Source organism: Plectropomus leopardus, chromosome 3, assembly GCF_026936395.1.
Source record: "Plectropomus leopardus strain MGB_pleo_1.0 chromosome 3, ASM2693639v1, whole genome shotgun sequence".
Lineage (NCBI taxonomy): Eukaryota > Metazoa > Chordata > Actinopteri > Perciformes > Serranidae > Plectropomus > Plectropomus leopardus.
The window spans coordinates 22,705,437-22,725,263 of NC_142178.1; the positions used below are offsets into that span (position 1 = coordinate 22,705,437).

The window sequence follows — 19,827 nt, forward strand, 5'->3', positions numbered from 1 at the left end:
CTATTGAACTCTAAATAAACGTTTATAATACTTACATGTTTTGTTCAGCAAGATAATCTTCACAAATGAACATCGCTTTCAGGATTTTTGAACCCTGAATGTAATCGCCGGAAGTAAAAAGTGACGAACTACACTATGGCCGTGTTGCCACCACTATGACGCTGTAAAGCTGCATTCGGCGTAGCCACATGTGATGACGTTCTGTAGTCTCATTTAGCTACTTGTTAGCAATCGCCTTTTTTGAGACACATAAAAGCTTCAAAGTTCGTGTGTGGGGTATTTACTTATGTATTTTTGTGCTGTAGAACAAAACATGAAAGTCTCTTCAGCTTGTGTTAACCACAGACCTTGTTTCAGGCTTCTAACCAAAAATCCATTCAAAAAACCAAAAGACTTTGAGACGAGGGAACCAGAAGTGCTAAATTGCTAATTAATTTACTTGTTGTAAGACTCATTACAGAGGTACTCTATGGTGAGTGGACAAAGCTTGTGGGGTTGGCTTTTACTTTTGGTAGTGATACTGTCAGTAGATGACAATTCCTGCATAGTATACCTTTAACACAGTATATTAACATCAATTGTTACAACACAATATACATTTCACACCCCACTCTTTTTACTATTTAGATAAATCAGCCCAAAATGAAGACACCCTGCTCTATCTTTGTGTTTTATAATCAGTGAGCGATACCCACAACAGGAACATTACAGTTTAGGCCTGCAGGGCAGTATGGATTTATCTACATGTTTTTAAGCTCAAACTCAATCTTTATGTTTACACTCATTGTGGCCAGTTCTGCTTTGTTAAGAATGACGAATGGCTATACATATCAGGTTACATCTCATGTCATAACTATGTTTCTCTTCAGTGCCCGCCAGTTTGAAAATACTTTGTGTTGTTTGGGACAGCCAAATAAAATCATCATAGTTAGGAAAGAATTTGGCTGACTCTGACTTTTTCAGTTGTTGTGGAGGAGGAGGGGGGGTCAAAGCAGAGAAAAAAAACGTTTTCTGCTGCTTAGATACAGACAAACAAGTACTGAAAAGGGAAAAACCACAATGGAGTGCACGCTCAGGGGTTTTTGACATCTTCTATAGTGGCCAAAGCACAAATGTGGGCAGCAGACAAGCAGTCAGAAATGTAATTACCATGAAAAATTGTACAATTTGGAAAACTCCACTGTGTAACTGTTGTAACAGACACACACAGTGCAATCTCTAAATCATTTCTGAACTGGATTTATACAGGGATTGGCGTTCTGTTTTTCTTAAACTGTTTTTGTCTTGTACTTCTTCAACTTAATACTCTTGGACATATTCAGATCACACCTTTCCAAATCTGTCCCCCTTACAGGGCTTTTTGGTGATTTCTCCAAGACTTCTGTAATTTCAGCAGCATCCCTCATTCAGAATTACCATTTTACAATCACTGTTTCGCTTGTAGCGTTGTAATCGACCTGTAAAAATGTGTGTCTATGCCTGCACGCAGGAGCTGATCCCAGAGTTCTACTACCTCCCCGAGATGTTTGTCAACGCCAACACTTACAACCTGGGAGTGATGGAGGACGGCACTGTGGTCTCTAATGTGGAGCTGCCACCTTGGGCCAAGAGCCCAGAAGAGTTTGTTCGCATCAATCGCCTGGTAAGAAACCTGGACAGATGTGCACAAATGCGCATGCAAGCACAAGTGTTGAGAGTTCAGTGTGTGTGATTTTGGGGGATATTTATCGACAGAAATGGAATACAGTATAACAAATAGGTTTTCTCAAGTTTATAAAGACTTAAATTTAAGAACTGCCAATTTTCGTAACCACAGAATGAGCTTTGTATATTTACAAAGGGAGTGGGTCCTCGTCCATGGATCCCACCATGTTTCTACAGTAGCCCAGAATGGACAAACCAAACATTGGCTCTAGATAAGACCATTCACGTTTTAATGTCAGCCACTGTACTTAGCAGTCCCTCTGTGATAAGATGAACAGGGTCAAAAACACAGATTTTTTTTTCATGAAATTGCTTTATTCAGTGTTTTTACTGGTTTACTTCACCGGGCCTGAGAAGTCAAGACCTCTCTGCACAATTAAGCTTCTGATACAAACCTCCTAAACACTGAACACTGAAGAAATCTTTGCTGTGAGCTCATGTTTACACTTGGGAGAAACTTCAACTGGCTGTAATCTGCAATCTTCACCGCTAGGTGCCACTAAATCCTACACACTAGACCTTTTATTTTTTATTTTTTGATTATTGTTATCATTAAGATTTTTTAAAATTTTTAATATCTACAAGTCGCTAAATCACATCGTAAACATGCATGCACATATTTCTGTCTCTGCCTCATATGTCACATAACCCAGACCCACTGAAGTATTGCCAGAGGTTTCTGCCCCCCCTTCTTTAGCTGGAAATGCTAATTCAAAGAGACAGTGTTATTTCCTGATCGTCTCGCAGTTCTTCCTGTTACCTGAGCCTCCTGCTCCTCCGACATGCCCCAGCTCTCAGATTGCCGTGTTGGCAAAGTGATCCAACATCACCTCACCCTCCTATCCCTATCCCCTATCCACCTCGCCATCTCTCCTTCTGCTCCTGCTCCGTCCACATCTGGTGTACGTTCGTGTGTGTGTGTGTTTGTGATTGCGTTTGTGTGCAGAGAAATGATGCAGTATCCTGTTTCTGATCTCCCCTTGCCGCCTTTTCAGCCCAAAGCAGAAATATGCAGTAGATATGCATGTCGGATGTTGTCGGAATTGCTGTCATATTTTCATTGTAGATGGCACACACACATGCACACACTATGCTAAAAACTAAGGTTACTCTTTAGATCAGATTACCTTGCTTTGCTTTAGAAGGTCAAAAAGCACCAGATAGATTTATTATACCTTTTGTGTGTTTTGCTGGAATTTGTTTTTCTTTGGTACTTTTAGTCCTTCGACTTCAAAAACTTGTTGACTTTATATGAAGTTTTGCTGATTCTCAAAGGCCATGCTGTCCATCTAAATGAAAATTTCTCTGGATAAACAGGGTATTATTAAGTGAAACTAAAAGACTATATATTACAAACATGGGTTACAATTCAAAGAATTATGCACACGTTTTTGTTGCTTAAAAGTCCTCAGTCTGTTCGATTTTTAATTCTTTCACAGGCCACATTCCCTTCCAGTAAAATGTTTATTTGGGGTAAAAACAGATGTAGCTTCCTGTGCAATGTGTGCCCACAGGAGTAATGGGTGCTGATGAGGCTGGGTGTGCTCTGTGACCTGTGCAGTCTTGTGGTGGGGTCTGTTAACCAGCCTGCTGATATGACCAGGCCCCTATCATTAATCACACACTTCTCCCTCTTTAGCTGTCACCATGGTCTAGGCCAAGGTGGTTGTATCGAGTGAAGCTTGCTCTGGAGGTGGCATGCTTTTTGGCAGTTCTGTACTAAGTCAGGGAACTGTGCTAATTTGTGCGAAAAAAGAGGATATACTTGAATTTTTGCAATTCCAGAAAAGAAACTTCGAGATATAACAGCTGTCATATGGTGCTCAACAATTTCATTTCATTTGTCTTTTTTAGACAGGGATTTATTGCTCAAATGGGAGTGAAATATCCTGCACATATAACAATATAAACAATGACAATTGGTACTATATACTATGTGGGAAACACACATAGTATATACCTTCTATTATGTGAAGATTTGGTGCCTCTCTCAGTGTTTTATCATTGTAAACTGATTAAACAGAATAACTGTGATGTCACACTTACAGCAATGATTACTTCTGGGTACACAACTGCCAAATAGTTTAAAATGCGCAGATATGTGACATCGGCAAACTTGTTTATTTCGGTTGTAATTTTAGGGAACTCAGAACTGATGATGGGCATTCTTCACAATTTAAAGACATTCAATCAGCTGAATTAATCAGTTAATTAGTGCAATTATTAACCGATTAGCTGACAGTGACAGCACTTGTTAGTTGCAGCTCTGTCATGTTTTATTTTAGTACTGTTTCACCAGCTTTACCATCTTACTTTGCTGTACAGTAGGTGTAATATTCCATCTCAAGTGCTCTCCTGAGTAATTCTTGTTTAATATACAGAAGTCGAACGTACTCAGCTTTAGAATATTCGCAATTTGGATAATATTATTGTACACACTAAAAATCAGTCAAAACAGTAACCCTGAAGAAACCAACTTGTTAGCATCTGTGTGTTAATGTGCTTTGTGCTCCTGCAAGCACAAAGCGGCTTTTCATTGCCATCTCATTCCTCTGCTCCTTTCCTTTGTGCCCAATTTAGAACTGCAGAGGCAATTTAGATTTATCCAAATGGTCTGCATTCATACACAGCTACCTGCTAGTTACTGTTTCCAGGCTGATAAAAATTTCAGTCTGTGGCTTCTTTCTCGACTGTGTGCAAATTGAGATATTGATCCGGCGTGCAGCTCAAGCCCAGCAGGCAGGTGTAGGTGCAAGAAATAAAACATGCTCAGTAAAAAAAAAGGAGCTGTCTGAGGTTTCATAAGGGTTAGTGCAAGGGCAAGTTTGTAACATTGCTGATCAGTGAACTTGGGTTGGAATGGGCGGTAAAAATATGCTCAGATTGATCAGTTCCTGCAAGATGTTGGCTTCAGACTTTAATATATTTTTCATGTTGAGTTAATCTGTCATGCAATAACAGAATTTGGATTTTTTCCTATGGAGGTTTTGAGCAGTGAACGGTATATTACTAGCATTTGATTACATTTTGCCTTTAAAAGGCCCAGGCTTACCTACAAAATGTATATAGACAGAACCAGCAAGCAAGAGTACAAGAGGTTAGATTGGAAGAATAAAGAAATAAAATGGGCTGAGGAAGAGGTAGAGGGAGGGATGCGTGGGTGGACAGGTCTCTGGTCATGACAGATAGCTGGCATTAGAGGGTGTCAGCTGGCAACTGTGGTACTGTTGGGAGAGAGATGAGCATGGTGGAGAAGAGAGACGAAGACTGAAGGAGTTAATGGGCTGTTTGGCTCTCTTTAGCTTGTCTGCTGCTAATGGTCTCGCAACACAAGGATAGACAGCAGGAGAGAACACGCAAACACACGCAAATGCGCGCACGCTTACAAACACACACATGCCTGCTGTCTCCACTCTGGTTATGAGCCCTAGATGATTAACAGCTAATTAGGGCCCAATCTGGAAAGGCCATTAAAAGCCTCTCACAGTAAAGGATTGTGCTGCTGTGCAAAACGGCAGCTTGTTTTTGTTGTCATGAGTGAGAGTTGCATGGTTGGTAATAAAAGAAAAAAAAAAATCCAGCAGAAGATAGATGTAAACATTGCATCAAACTGAGGCCTGGTTTATATTGCTCTGGTGTTGGATGTGTCATAGTTCATCACTAATGTTTAGTAGAGAGTGTGTTGCATGGCAACAGATTAACTGCAAGTGTGTGCCTACGCAAATTGTTGTTTAACCTCTGGCTTACGCAACACTGAGGGCTCCAGCTCAGTTGAAAACTGTGTCTTTGACGTGTTTAGGAATGGTTGGATTTTAGACAGACTCACTGGAGACAAAGCACCTTCACTGCACTGAAGTGCCTACAGTACACTTACTTACTTGCTTGTAAAGGCACACTCCTTCTTTCTTGACCCATCACAAACCCGCACACACATACAGGCAGAGACAGCGGGTCTTGAGGCGGCATGCCACAGAGATCAGGGGCTGCTTGTTGTTTTTACCAGGAGGTCGAAGGAGAGGTTAAGAACTTGATCCCTCCTCCACCAGATAACTACATGTCTCTGGGCACTGTCAGCCTCTCTGACATTCCACTATATATGACCACATCTCACTTCTCAGGTCTGCTAACCATTAGTGCGATAGCAGGTGATCGTGTGTATATGCTTGTGCAAGTTTGTGTGTGCGCATCAATGTTTACCTGTGCTGTCATGTGTCCAGGCTTCACTGGTGCTACAGATATGGAGCAGCCTAAACCACACTCTGTTGTAGGAGTCATCCCCTAATGTGAGTAGTCCAGTGGTGTACTAAGTAAGGATTTTTGAGGCTGTGATTAACACATTAAAGCTGCAAAAATCTGTAAAATTACATAGTTTAGACTTTAAAGCTCTGTGTTGGTTATCCGCACTTCAACATAGGGCTGCAGGATTATGGCCAAAATGATTATCATAGTAATTTTGATTAATATTGAGATTACGAATATTCATTGCTTTCAGGAAAAAATATTTTCTATTGTGTTTCCACATTTAAATAAATCGAGCACTGCTCTCATGTTGTGCTACATTCTTGCTCATTATCAAACCTTTGCACCAAAATAAGTCTGCATCTCCAAGAAGCAAAGTATAAATGAAGTAGTTTTTGGGCACACATCTTTGGCCATATGGAATGCAATTGCATGATTATTTAAGTCCGTCTCTGGGAGTTGGATGGTTACACTGACACACATGCGATTTAATATGCTAAAACACTGCGAGATTTTAGAAAAAATACACTTTTCTAGGTGTGATATATAAAGCTTAGGATCATCATGCTTGCTGTCGGGTATTGTATATGCCAGTAGAGCTGAGGTAGGCACAGTGCACCACAGTTAGGTCTCTCCAATGGGAGACAGGCTCTCAGTAAGTTAGGTGGTAATTACAGCTTCATGCATCTGAAAAGATACACATCTGTTTATTCACACAAGTGTATTGAACAGTAGTACACATATTGAGTATCAAGTGCACTCTATGCACTTTTGAATGCAGTGATAGTTCCGGATCAATATATGGTTGCTTAATGTTATTTTCCACAGATTTTATACATCTATTTCCAAGTCGACAAGTATTTGTTGCTCTTTCATACCAAACACTGATTTGTTCGTTAATAACTGACAACAAAGACTGCCCCTTTTTCTTTTCTGTAGAAGGTGGGGGTTCAATGACCATCTAACCTATCTGAACTCCACGGGGCCCAGTTGCTGCTCCATTGTTCACATGTTTGGTTCCCTTCAGTCATCTGCGCTCTTGTAGTGCTGCTGACAGACCTGCAAACCACACACATGGGAGAAACGGGCAGCACATTACTTTCGGCCTTTTCTCGCGTTATAAAGCATCGGATCACTCAAAACAGTGACAGAGACATCAGTTAAACTGCCCTCACAGAAAGAGTGAGAGACTTTCCTCTTGGTGAATGGGCAAAGCCGATTGAGTGATGAGTCAGAAGTTGATAGAGAGGGCTGACCACAGGTCACCCCCCAAGTGTGATAAACCCTCACTGTCAGTACCCAACACACCCCTGCTCTGTGGATGTTAGACACCAAAGTTTTCATCAAGTCATTTTTTCAAGTCATCCTTTTTGTCATTATTCACTTTATGTGGAGAAGGTAGTCCCTGTGCTACTTTGGAAGAGTATTTACTGTGTGTAAAAATCCTCTGATACCTGTGCTGTGCCTTAAGAAACCACGATCAGAGCGTGTGAATCAGACATGGTGTGTGTGATTTTCCATGTGACTGCAATAACAGGATGCTTCATGTTGCTCTCCCTGATGACGTATTGGAGTTTGAGGTTTACAATCTACATCTAATCACTTTAGCTTTGACCCCATCTTTCTTATCTCCTCCATTAAAAACATGTAATAGGATCCTCTGACATGATGTACAAATGGGAACCCATTTCTTGAGCAAGAATTTGGCAGTCAATTTTTGTGACTAATTCAGAACTCCATTACAGAACGACGAAACCATTTCAGCTGATCATTTTATAAGATGTAGCCTGCTCCACTGCATGACACATGCACCGTTTCTTACTCTTATGCCTAATGCCCAGATTTCAAGATTTCTCTATTAATTTTTTTTTAAATGTTGACATTCAATCAGTATTTAATCAAATGACTCATTGAATAAACAGTGACTCAAACAGTTCCTGTAATGTGAAACGCTTATTGCTACGGATCTCATTGTTTTGCCTAACTAGTAATGTTTGGGAGCCAAGCGGTGGTCGCACATTGTCTGATATAAGACAGAATTGTCAACTCGTCACACTCACATTGCATCAACTCTAACAGATTTCCATGGAGAGGGGGATTCGATTTTCCTTAACCAATTACTAGAGACTAATGTATCTATTTAAATCTATTGTCATAGACCTTATATAATAAGCTTGTTTCAACCTCACTCCCTCTTGACTTTTGCCCTTTGTTTACATTTTTCACCCCCATTTATCTTCTCGTGCGCTGAGCTGAATAGCCAATAACAGTGATTTCATTCACCGAAGGGCTCCGATCGTGGAATCGTGGGCAGCCATTTCTAGCAAATGAACTGACACCAGCTGCTGTATTCAAAATGCTCAGCAAGAAATGACAATGACGTAATGTAAACAAGTTACTGATTAAAAAGGTTGAACATCTAAGAAGCTTTTCAGCACTTGGTGGGCCAATCTTGGATTTAGAGCAGGTGAATATTGCGCTTATATTTGACAGGTAGCCAAACAAGAAAATGCATCTTGAGGCCCATGTTGTTCTGTGATTTTTCAGTGTCTCAGCAGGCAATTGTTTGTTCGCCTTTATTATCAGGACTGTGTGTTTGCTTTTGTAGTGTAGCTACAGCTTTAAGCTTGAAAGCTTGATGGAAGTTCTCTCTGAACTGACTCTGCTAATTTCCACTTTGAACTATGATGGCGAGCCTCACGCTTGATCCTACAGCTGTTAATGTGGTCACCCCTCAGTAATCTTGCCTGCAGAGGTAAACATCTACATGACTACTCAGTGCTAACAGACAAGTGTCATATTAATATGAGCCAAATCATCTTTACCTCCTCAAATCCCATATACTCACACTATCAGCGTCTTTGAAAGTCCATTTCTGAAGTTTGTCAGTTTTATATGCTGACAGCTGTTCACACTTTCAGAAACTATGTCATCATGGCGGCCAAGTCCATTATCCAACCAGTTTATGATCAAGCAAGAGGAAAGAGGGTATTTTGGGTGCTATTGGCCACCTGATTAGAGAAATTACATGACTGAGTATTGTGACAAATGCTCAAAATATTATCAAATTTTATGTGTCATTATGCAGCATTGCCCGGCAGCTGTGTGAAATCTGATAGAGAGCACAGAGGACAAAAGCATGTCCCACTTTTTTTCCCACAAGACACATAGCCAGACATGATAGCTCCCCAGCTCAGACCACCAGCTACACAAAGTCAAAGATCATGGCTGTTTACATTCACCTCTCATCCGCACCGCACTCTCTGATCAGACAGCCGCTGGGACGCACATAATGCCGTTCCCACCAGCCTCCACATCTTATCCTCACAGGAACCCCACGGGAATTCATGTGTGAGTTGAGGTAAACCACTGCGAAGACCAGTCTCTAACCACTAAGATATACTTACGCACTTGTGAATGACTGAGTGAGTGAAAATCTTAACGTCGTCTAGCCCAGTATGGCCTTGTGTAATAGAACACAGTTTACCATGTTAGCCAAGCGCTAATCTATTCCCCTGGTGTCTCCTCTGAGAGCCTTGTTGTTGGATGGGAACTAGCACGTGGGATAGAGGGGGTTATCTGGCTAATGTCAGGCAGCGCTCACTGTAGGGTATTGTCATGCATAAGGGCAGACATGTTTACTGTGTGCTTAGTGTTTTACGAGCTGCCCCCCCTCTTCTTCTCTGCCTCCCCATCCCTCTCCCCCTCCTCTTCTTCGTCCTCCTCTTCAATGACGTAATGGAGGAGGCCGATGAGAGCCTGAGAAATGGGATGATCTACTGCTGCTGACATACTCACTCACTAATGTTGTCCTTCTCCCTTTTCCTGCACTCCTCCACTCGCTCATTTTACTCCTGCCAAAATCTACGGAGATGCTTTTTTTTCAGTATTGGTCTGTTTTCACACTCCAGCACTTTATCTCCCCTGCCTCTCAAACTCCTGGAAATCTGTCGTAATTTTTTATATATTTAAACCGTTTTCTGCGCCCTCTGCCCCGTCCCAAGCTAATGTGTTCAGTTAAGCATTAATAGCAACAAATACTTTATTTTTTTTTTTATTTCTTGGCTTTTTGGCTTTATTGGATGGGGCAGCTCTAGAGTAAAAGGAGGAGAAGCGAAGCACACAAAAACACAAAATGTATAATCTATTCCAACAGCATGTAACTGCAAGAAGATAAGGGCTTAGCAGCGTGGTAGAAATCATTATCACTGTATTTTGTTAGGATTTTTTCTGATATTAACAGGGTTCCCACAGTCCCTTATAACGTCTTAAAAGACATGGAGTTCATAAATCCAAATAAAAGGCCTTAATTAGTATTAAAATGTCTTAAATCAATCTTTCAGAAGTTTAAAAAATGTTTGGCACATGGAAAGTAAGATTCTACAAGTCCTTTATTCTTTTGTTGCAATTTAAAATCTGAAAATATTCTCTCTGTATATCTTTTTTTTAAAAAAATAACAGACCAAATGCCTCTTGCATTAACTTCAGGCAGATTGGGATAGTGGAACCAACATAAATCATGTTTTATATTACATAAACATTTGGGGAAAATTGACCGTAACCTCTGTTTTTTGTTTGTTTGTTTGTTTTGTTGTTTTGGTGGTTGTAAAATTTGGTCTTAAACTTCATTTGGATTGACATTTAAAAAGTCTGTAGGGAACCCACATTAATATATACTACAATATTGCAGATGTATGCAAAATAAAAATCTGATGGGAAACCAATGAAACAGGTTACACTCATACACTGTAAAAAATAATGGACACAGCCTTTGTAATGTCACCATCACCACAGCCTTGACTTTAGCATTCTGGCTATTAGCATCTTGGATTTTTGGAGCCAGATATGACCTGGGGTGACCATACGAACTTCATACTTCTTTGTGCTTAAAAACAAAAACTTTCTTAACTAATTTTGCCAGCCTTTAGTTGCAGCATGATTTGAATATTTATTCGGACAACATAAATGTGTAAATAAGATGATATAACCACAATAAGATTCAGATTAAGTTAATAAGGGGCCGTTTCCACAGAAGTGTTTCTTTTTTTAATGAGGACAGTGTATTTTTTAAAATTCCTTGCAATGGGAGCGCCATGTCTTTTCACAATACAACAAACACCGGCAAAATGACGAGGGCCTGAGCTTTTATTCTGCGCTGAGCGTTTTTTCTTTTTGACAAGCCTTGAACAATGTTCAACTTTGGAATTAATGCTGCGTTTGTCACCGTCACTTTTTACCCAACCGTCCAATCAAAAAGGAGGAGGTGCAGGACAAATAGACCAACTTTCACATCTTACATGTAAAAGTACTGAACAAAAACAATGGAGGAGGAACATGTTAATATATTGTATATTAATATATCTTTCCTCTGATCAACCCAAACATACTAGTGGGTCCATCCTATCTCCCTACGGTCTTCAGCCTTCCCTTCAGCAAGAGAAAGTACTCTACCCCCCGCCAACATTTTTACTTGTGCGGATGTTACATGTCATAGCAACCAGATGCAACCAAAGTGTCTGAGCTAAACACGCTCCGCCTCCAAACCGCTCCCAGCTGGGCATTTCCTGAGAAGCACCTGGCATTTTCAGAGGGAAAAAGAGGGAAAACATTGGTGGACATACAGCCTAAGCGATGATATGGAGTTGTTGCCAAGCCCTACAAGATGTCATATTACCCTTATGAGAACAGTATTCTGATGTATAGTAACTTTTTATTAATCTTATAATTATCTTCTTCTTTTTCCAATGACCAGTCCAAAACCTACAAATATTTCATTGTAATTTAAGACTATGAGAAGCAGCGAAATGCCACAATCAAATTCTTGTTTGCTTCTTGCTTTTTGATGCTAAATTGATGCACTTATTTTCAGGGTTCTCATGGTCATGGAAAAACATTTCCAGCCCTGGAAGAGTCATGGAATTAGTAAAAGTCATTGAAAGTTTTGGAAAAGTCATGGAATTCTGTTGTGTGAAAAAAAAATTAATCATCAGGGGATAACCTTCCATTTGATGTAACATAACAGCAAAACTTATTTTCTGCAAGTTAGCTGTTGCCTTTACTAAGCGCTGCATGATAAATCATTTCAGCATCAACATTTTGATTTGATTTGTTTTCATTTTCCAGGACTAACACCAACCAAGCTTTCCCCTTTTAGACAGGTAACATGCATATCTGATTTAGTGTGGCTGCATTTGTTAAGGGAAACAAGACTCTCCTACATGTATGACGAAAAGTTTAGTAACCAAGTGCCTCAGACATAGTGAAGCGCATGCTTTTCCAAAATATAAATTCTATTATGGGCCCTTAAAAATCCATGGAAAATTTTGAAATTTTGTCCATGAAAATGTGTGGGAGCCCTTTATTTATTTGAGATGCATGTGCATTTTTAGGGTCCGACATACTTTTTTCTTTTGTTCTATATACACACACACACACACACACACACACACACACACATAAACAAGCGGCAGCTCCACAGAACCCAACACACTAAAAACCTCTCCTTGAAGGGTAACCACACTCAAGCTGATCAGTTGAGTCATCCATCCTAATCATCTCCACTCTGTGTTGAGAGGCCTCTACACCTCCAGACGGGCAGAGAGACCGTCCAGTCCTCCAGCAGACTCTATAATCATGTGAGACAACAATGCTCCTCTCAACAGCTATCCAAATATTCCCTCATTCAGCCGCGCTCTGAAGCTTTCCTCGGTGGCCCTGTATTTAATCAGCTCTGACTGTTGACTTAGCTTTTGCTCACTTCATCCTATTGTGGATGTGTCTTATGGCACTGGTGATGTATTTGCTAGCTTGTTAGCCTCGCTGTATGGAGGCGGACAGATGGTTGGATTCTCTGCAGGTGCTTGTTAGCTGTTGTTGAGATCATAGCAGACAGTTATGAAAGAGCCGTTGTAGTCGTTTTCTCTTGATTCTTGCTAGTCGTTCAATTTTTTTCCAAAATATTTTAAGACAAAAAATATTTTAAACTCCCTGTAGCCACTTATTTGTTGTGCTGCGCAAGGTTTATTGCTTATTTTTGTGTCATTTGTCATTAACTAAAAACTCAAAAGAGAAGACAAACACAGCCCTACTGCCTTCTAAGTTCGAGTCAGCACCATTTGCCTCATCCATTTACTCCTCAATCAGTATTGTTTACTCCATTGTCTGTGCTGTAAATTGGACCACTTTCGCAGTCTACACTACGCCATTTGTCTGACTAAGACCAAATCCACCATGACATGTTTGTTTTGGGGAGATACTTTCCCAATCACTGCTCATTCTGCTTCTTTTCACCCCATAACATGATATTCTTGCTTTTCAAGTGGCTGAGGGATAATAAGAGGGACGGGAGGAGTGAGTGGGAGAGAGAGAGAGAGACTTGGGGTTAGAGTTTCGGGTTCCACTTGCCAGCGAGTGCCTCCGTTGACCCATAGCCAGAACTCTCACAGTTGTGACCTATCTAATTAGTAGAGCAGGAAGGAGGGGGGAACTGGAGTAACACACACAACCCATCTGGGGTTCTTTTGGTGTGTGTGAATATGGGAATAAAGGAAATGGTTTGTTAGCTGTGCGGCTGCTCCGAGGCTCTCATTCCTTACGTCACCCGTTGGTTTTTTTCTTTCCTCTTCCATGTTGGGGGCCCACTCTCCCCTGGCTGGCAACAGGCTTCCTCCGCCTGCTTCAAAATGACAATCGGCTTCTCATTTACAGCGAGCTAATAAGCCCTTTAATCAGAGCGCTTGTCAACCTCAGGGCAAGGCAACTCCAGAGGAGTTGATCCAAAGGATCAGATGACTGGAAGAAAGAGCAGGAGGAAAAAAAAGGGAGTAGCGCTCAGAGTGAGAGAATAAGTAGAAGGGAAAATGAAAGAAGGCTGTTGAACTTGGAGGAAGAAAAAAGAATCGAGATTATAAACTTGTATTAAGGTAAAAAGAATAGACTGGCTTCCACTAAGGATGATTATGTTTGGCGTACATGGAAACACAGACTTGATGTTATTTTTGATTTACTAAAATGCTCAATAAGAATAAAACATGACTCTTACCAGCATCATTTTTCTCATGTGAAAGTGTGTGATGTTTCACCGTCACACACACAAACACACACACCGAATGTGATTTTCAGGATGTTTTGATCAGCTTGTTCTTAAACAGTCGTTTCAGTATATACAGACCTGACAAGTGTTTGCTTTATTCATCCGTAATCGATACAAAAGAAAACAGTCTGCCGCTGACAACACTCTGCATGCAACATGTGCATTCGATTACACACCCACACCATCCGTAAGACATGCGCGCGGGCACGTGCGTGTACGCTCGCATCACCGTTGGCATGCAAATGAGCGGATTGATTTGTTAAGTGACATTTTAACATCCTTACAGACAGCTCTCCATAAGTCCTTAAAAGGGTTTTTTAGGGCCAATGAGGGAAGGAGGAGAGCATTCAGTGTCACCTCGTTAAAGCTGAAGTGAAATCCAGCTCAATCCAGACCATAAAGCTAACCGCAAACCACAGCGAGGTACAGAAACTTCACTGATGGGCCCGATGCAAGTCCTGCAGACCTGCAGCACGAACAGACACTTTTACCTTCGAGCAAAAAAATCATGTAATGAAGTCCAAAGTGAGGAACAAAGAAAAATGAATACAAATAAATTCACTTTCATGCTGAAAAAGCATTTCGAGGTGAGGCTGTGTGAAGTAGCGATTGAGTCGAGATCAGACATAGTCAGCTTTTCTCCTCAGGACTCCTAAGTAATCCTGGTTTAATGTCCACCAGCTGCTTAATTGCAATCACTTGGTGTCTCCGGTCTTTTTCTGCAAATAAGAATAGCATGTCTTTAAGCCCTCAGTCTAGAGGATATCTCCCTCTAAAGAGTAACATTGACCGACACATAGTCAAACTGTCATTCTTTGAGTGCTTTTGTGATGTTTTTTAAGCTTTAAATTCACACTCCAGCTACAGATGTTTCAGAAAGGAAAGAATTAAAGTCATCTGAGACCTACACACAGAAAAGAGAAAATGATAATCGTTATAACCGTGCAAACCAGCAGCCAAGTAAAATATGCTTTACATTCAAAAAGAAGAATTAGAAATATCTGTTTGAAATGCAAGAAAAAGATCAGTGCAAATTATTTCCTCACATAGGAGAATACTCCAAATTACTGTTACCGTTGAAAACGAGTCACAGCACACAACAAAGGGGACCCCCCTATGCTTCAAAGGTGTACTTTGTCAAATCCTTAACAATAGAAATGTGGGATTCCAGTGACTCCTACCCCCTATCAGCATTTACATAAAGGCATGCTAAATTATTCATTAATTATCAGAGAGTCCCCTGTGGATGGGGATGACACACACACTGGCTGCTAATTGGCCCATCAATAACGCTGCCCGGTTCTTCTGAAGTAGCACCAGATCCCACCTCAGGAATCTGCTATCTGCCCCAACCTTCTGCCGCACTATTTCCACAGTGCGGCACCACAGACGTTTCCACACCTGCTCACCTGGATCATTGTTAATGCATTGTCAGTACACATGCGATTTCTGTACTTTACTTTGTGCTTGTCCATTGAATAGAACAAAATTCCTCACATGCAGTCGTCTGGATGTTAAATATGTAGAAAATTGGATGTCATTGTTGATTTTATATCAACACTCACAGGCGTATAATTGAGATTGCATTCGTATAATTTTGTCTGTATTTGCAAACATACATTTATGGTATGGAATTGTCACCCAATGAAAAAGAAAAGGTTGGTGATATTCAAGTTTTTGTTAGCACAAAAGACAAAAAACCAACAATAATCCAGTCTGTCTCCCAACATCTCTACACTCTTTAGGGCACACATCTCAAATCTTAGTCATTCCTTCTGAAGATGCTAATCCTTGAAAATGGGTCACAAATATGTAATTTAGTTTAGGAAATTGTGTAGTTGTTGGGAGAATTTGGAACTTTTTTCAGCTGGGTCTGGACTAGTGAGTACGGTGACACAGAACATGTTCCTTGTTCTTGGTGCAGTGGTGTAGCTATTGATGTTTGTTTGTTTATTCATTTATTGCTTGCTTTTGGCCAAAAATTAAGCTCTATGGCACAGAGTTTGAAGGATGACTTTGTTGTTGGTTTTGATGTGTTTTGATGGGATTTGTTGACAATATGAAGAATGTAGAATATAAACAGGTCCATTCTTTAATACTATGCAAGCAAAATTAAAATGTTGATTAAATGAATGTACTGAATTAAGACTGTGATGCAAATGTTAAATTCCAGGTCTAATCAAAGGGTCAGAATATGATAGGGCTGCTCAGTTATGGAAAAGTCATAATCATGGTTATTTTGCTCAACATTGAGATCACTATTATGTGACATGATTACTTCCTGACTTTGGAATCATTGTGCATTCACTGAACCTTAAAAAAGTCATTTTTTTCAGTGTATTTTCTTAAACTATTAATGTAAATCATCTGAAAGACAAATTTAAAAGAGCCGCGGACTGTGATTACGCTTAGCAGCATGTATAGGAATAACTTAGAATAAAATACAATTAATGTATTTCTTGCTTTTTTTCCCCTGATGGTCTTAAGTCACTAAATTTAGCAAGTAAGTCACCAAGTAATTTGCCAAGTTGGCAACACTGAGTACACCTTTGTCAAGGAAAGCACTGGATTGGATCATCGTAATAAATCCAAATGCAGCACAATTATCAATTTACCTTGGTTATCTTGTTTTCATAATTGTTGAAAGCCAAAACTGTAATTATAAAATGACATTCGATTAATCAACAACCGTAAAATATGCCTCTCATTTTTCTTACTTTACAACCTGCTTGTTGTCTGAGTGGTGAGGTAACACTGTGCACTTTTTGAGAGAGCTTTGAAGAATCATGATCAAGGAAGTTTACTGTGTCCCCACAGGCGGAGGCAGATCTTATTTGAATCTGTGAGATCCGCGGAGGTTAAATTCCTACACTTAGACTTCAGTCACTGAGGACTGCTGAGCCTTTTGTCAGACAGACATTGACAGACCAAGCAAAACAACAATACACAGTGATAGACTTACAAAGGCAATACAGCTTGCACACACACACACACACACACACACACACACACACACACTCATCTGCACACTCTCACTTATTCTCTCTCTCTCTCTCTCCCTCTCCAAATGGTACGTGCGACTGATTTCCATAAAGGCGGGCCTCCTGAGAGGGAGCTGCAATAACATGGCTGCTCTTTGTTTCCCCATGCTGATTGACAGTAGATTGCGGTGCACATTAAATGCCCATCAGGCCCAGCTTTAGTTTTAGAAACAGGGGAGCAGATCCTGTCAAAGGTCAATCCTAGCGCATAATGAACTGATCTCTCTCTCTCTCTCTCTCTCTCTCTCTCTCTCTCTCTCTCTCTCTCTCTCTCTCACTCTCACTCACACTCACACTCACACACACACACACACACACAGTTGAACCCCACACTGCGTGCTATTAAAGTGAGCTTGAATAAAGACGGTGTCCCTGGCTTATAATGCAACATGAATAAGAAAGATTGTCTCATGACACAAGCCTTTTAACACACTTAACACTGTGAATATGCTGATGCCAGAGGGACAGACAGACATTGAGTCTAGACTGTCTTAGACTCTAGGGGTGTTCTGTTTTATCTTAATACTAAATGTTAGCCTAGTTTTATTTTAGCATTACCCCATAGTTCAGGCTTTAACAGAAAATGTCAAATGAGTCACACAAAGGGGAAATGATACAAAGATCTCTCTCCATCTGCTGATTTTGTCAACTCTACTGCTCTCAGAGCAGCGATTGCATTTAAGTGGGGCATTGGCCTAAATACCAACGTGTGTAATAACCATAAACTTACAGTCTTCATAGATTCGTTCTACACCTATGACAAAAACAGACATGAAGCAGACTCTTTTAGTGAGAGACTTGCTTGCTTTAAATTTTTCGATACTGCTTCTGATAAAATACCAGACTGTCTGTATCGTTACCAAAACAATACTTTCTTTCATACCTTACTTTGAGAGAGATGATTCACAATCAATACAGTAGTGCAATGGTGCAGAGTATAAAGGCACACACAACCTTTGCCTGAATAAAAAGGTCTAAAGCTGGCTGTTCGGATTTAAATTAAGAACTGTCTTATCAAAGAAGAAGTTCAAAGGATTTTGCATTTGACCAGACATTCAATGCCAGAACTTGGTTTTTGATACACATTTCTACAGAGTAATGCCCTGCCACTGACTGTAAGCCACAAATAAATTTACATAACCAACATATTCATTCTAGTCAAATCTTTATCACTTCAAAATGTTAAAAAAAATGTTACCACAGCCATTTACATTTATGATTTTAGGTGTGCTTAACCATCCAACTGCCCAGATGGATCAACATCTCAAAACAATTAACAACAGAAGTACACGTTAAAAACTCAACAGTCAGTTAATACCAAGAAGTGGAATTACAGAAACAGCAATAATTCATGAAATGTATAAAAATATCTAAAATATAAATAAAAATAATTACATGAAAGGGCACATTTATACATTGTGCATAATTATTTTTAAAAAGACACATTTTAACAGAACACATATACAGTATCAGAGCTCAGCAGTGTTTTGTTTTTTTATTTCCCAGTCAGGCAAGTGGGTTAGAAATCTACTTGCCCAAAGTCTTAGTTTTACTTGCCCCTATACAATTTTTTCCTGTTATTTACACAGTACTCAACTATTGTTAGTTGTTGAAAAATAACAAAGACTAAAGACTTAATGTCTTTTAGCACTATAGGAATGACTTTCACTTCACATGCTTTTCAAAAACACCCGTTTTAAACACCTTGCTCTCAAACTTGCATCAAACTGACCAAAACAGAGTTTCGCTCACATCCTCTAACGCCATCAAATAAAACTCCCGTTTCCAGGAACTCCCGTTTCTTCTGATTCTAGGATAAGTGAAATGCTCACTTGTGCTTCAGCTCATAAACTTTGTCTTTATCTCTCGCCATGTTCTCATAAGCGTTCGATCAGTACTGGGCGTGTGAAGCACTCAACAAAAATGAGAGGAGGGCCAAATGGCTCACTTCTTGGCTACTTCCAACAGCTCTTTTTCGATTTTGCCCATCAGGCAAGTGAGTTATTAGATTTACTAGCCCAACATAGCATTTTACTTGCCTTGCGCAATCGTTATGTTGAGCCCTGACTTTGCATCACATTTTTCTATTAACATACTCTACATTTACATACATTCATATTATTGTTAGGACTTTAAATGGATATTGACATGAATCAATAGTGTTTTTAGTAGCTTTGCCACATGTGATATGCATTTAATTACTTTTACATGGGCTAATACACATTTTGTATTGCCATGTAAAACTCAGCCCTAGTAAGAATGTTTGTAATTTCCACACATTCAACCTAAAAACCTTCTTATGTCTTTGTTTGCTGAGGTTTTTTATTTCAAGGAACCAATGTTGTGATTCCTCTTTGTGTATTATCCACACAACGTTTATACTGTTAAGCTTCTTGTCAGTTCAGATTATGGAATTTGCAACGCCAACAAAAATTCAGGTTCAAGTTGCAGTAAAAACATCATCATACCTCATCTGCACACGCTCTCCTCTTCTTTATACCTTCCCTTCCCTCCCTGATTGAAAGTTGTAATTAAGAGAGTCGGGAAGAATTAGAGGCAGAATGAGCTGTCAGAAAGTCACATTTAAGTGAAGGATGCGTTGGTCTCTGCAGTAAAAATTTAAATGATATAAATTGCCATTTAAGTGTAGCACAGGCTAATGTTTTGTCACAAATTAATGTGACACAAGGCAGCAATGACAATCAAGGGCTGCCTCATTCTAATTTGGTCGTGTTTAGAGGGCTTTTGTGA

General features: G+C 39.9%; 1 protein-coding gene across 7 annotated transcripts in view; it reads left to right on the top strand.

Annotated features, from left to right (window-relative positions):
* lrba (LPS-responsive vesicle trafficking, beach and anchor containing) overlaps positions 1–19,827 on the top strand; it is a 229,435-nt gene that overhangs the window by 177,320 nt on the left and 32,288 nt on the right. For all 7 annotated transcript variants that reach the window (XM_088075889.1, XM_088075891.1, XM_088075892.1 and 4 more), the window contains one exon: positions 1,490–1,642. In XM_088075889.1, coding sequence (XP_087932015.1) covers positions 1,490–1,642 — 153 coding nt within the window. The remainder of the gene's footprint in view (positions 1–1,489; positions 1,643–19,827) is intronic.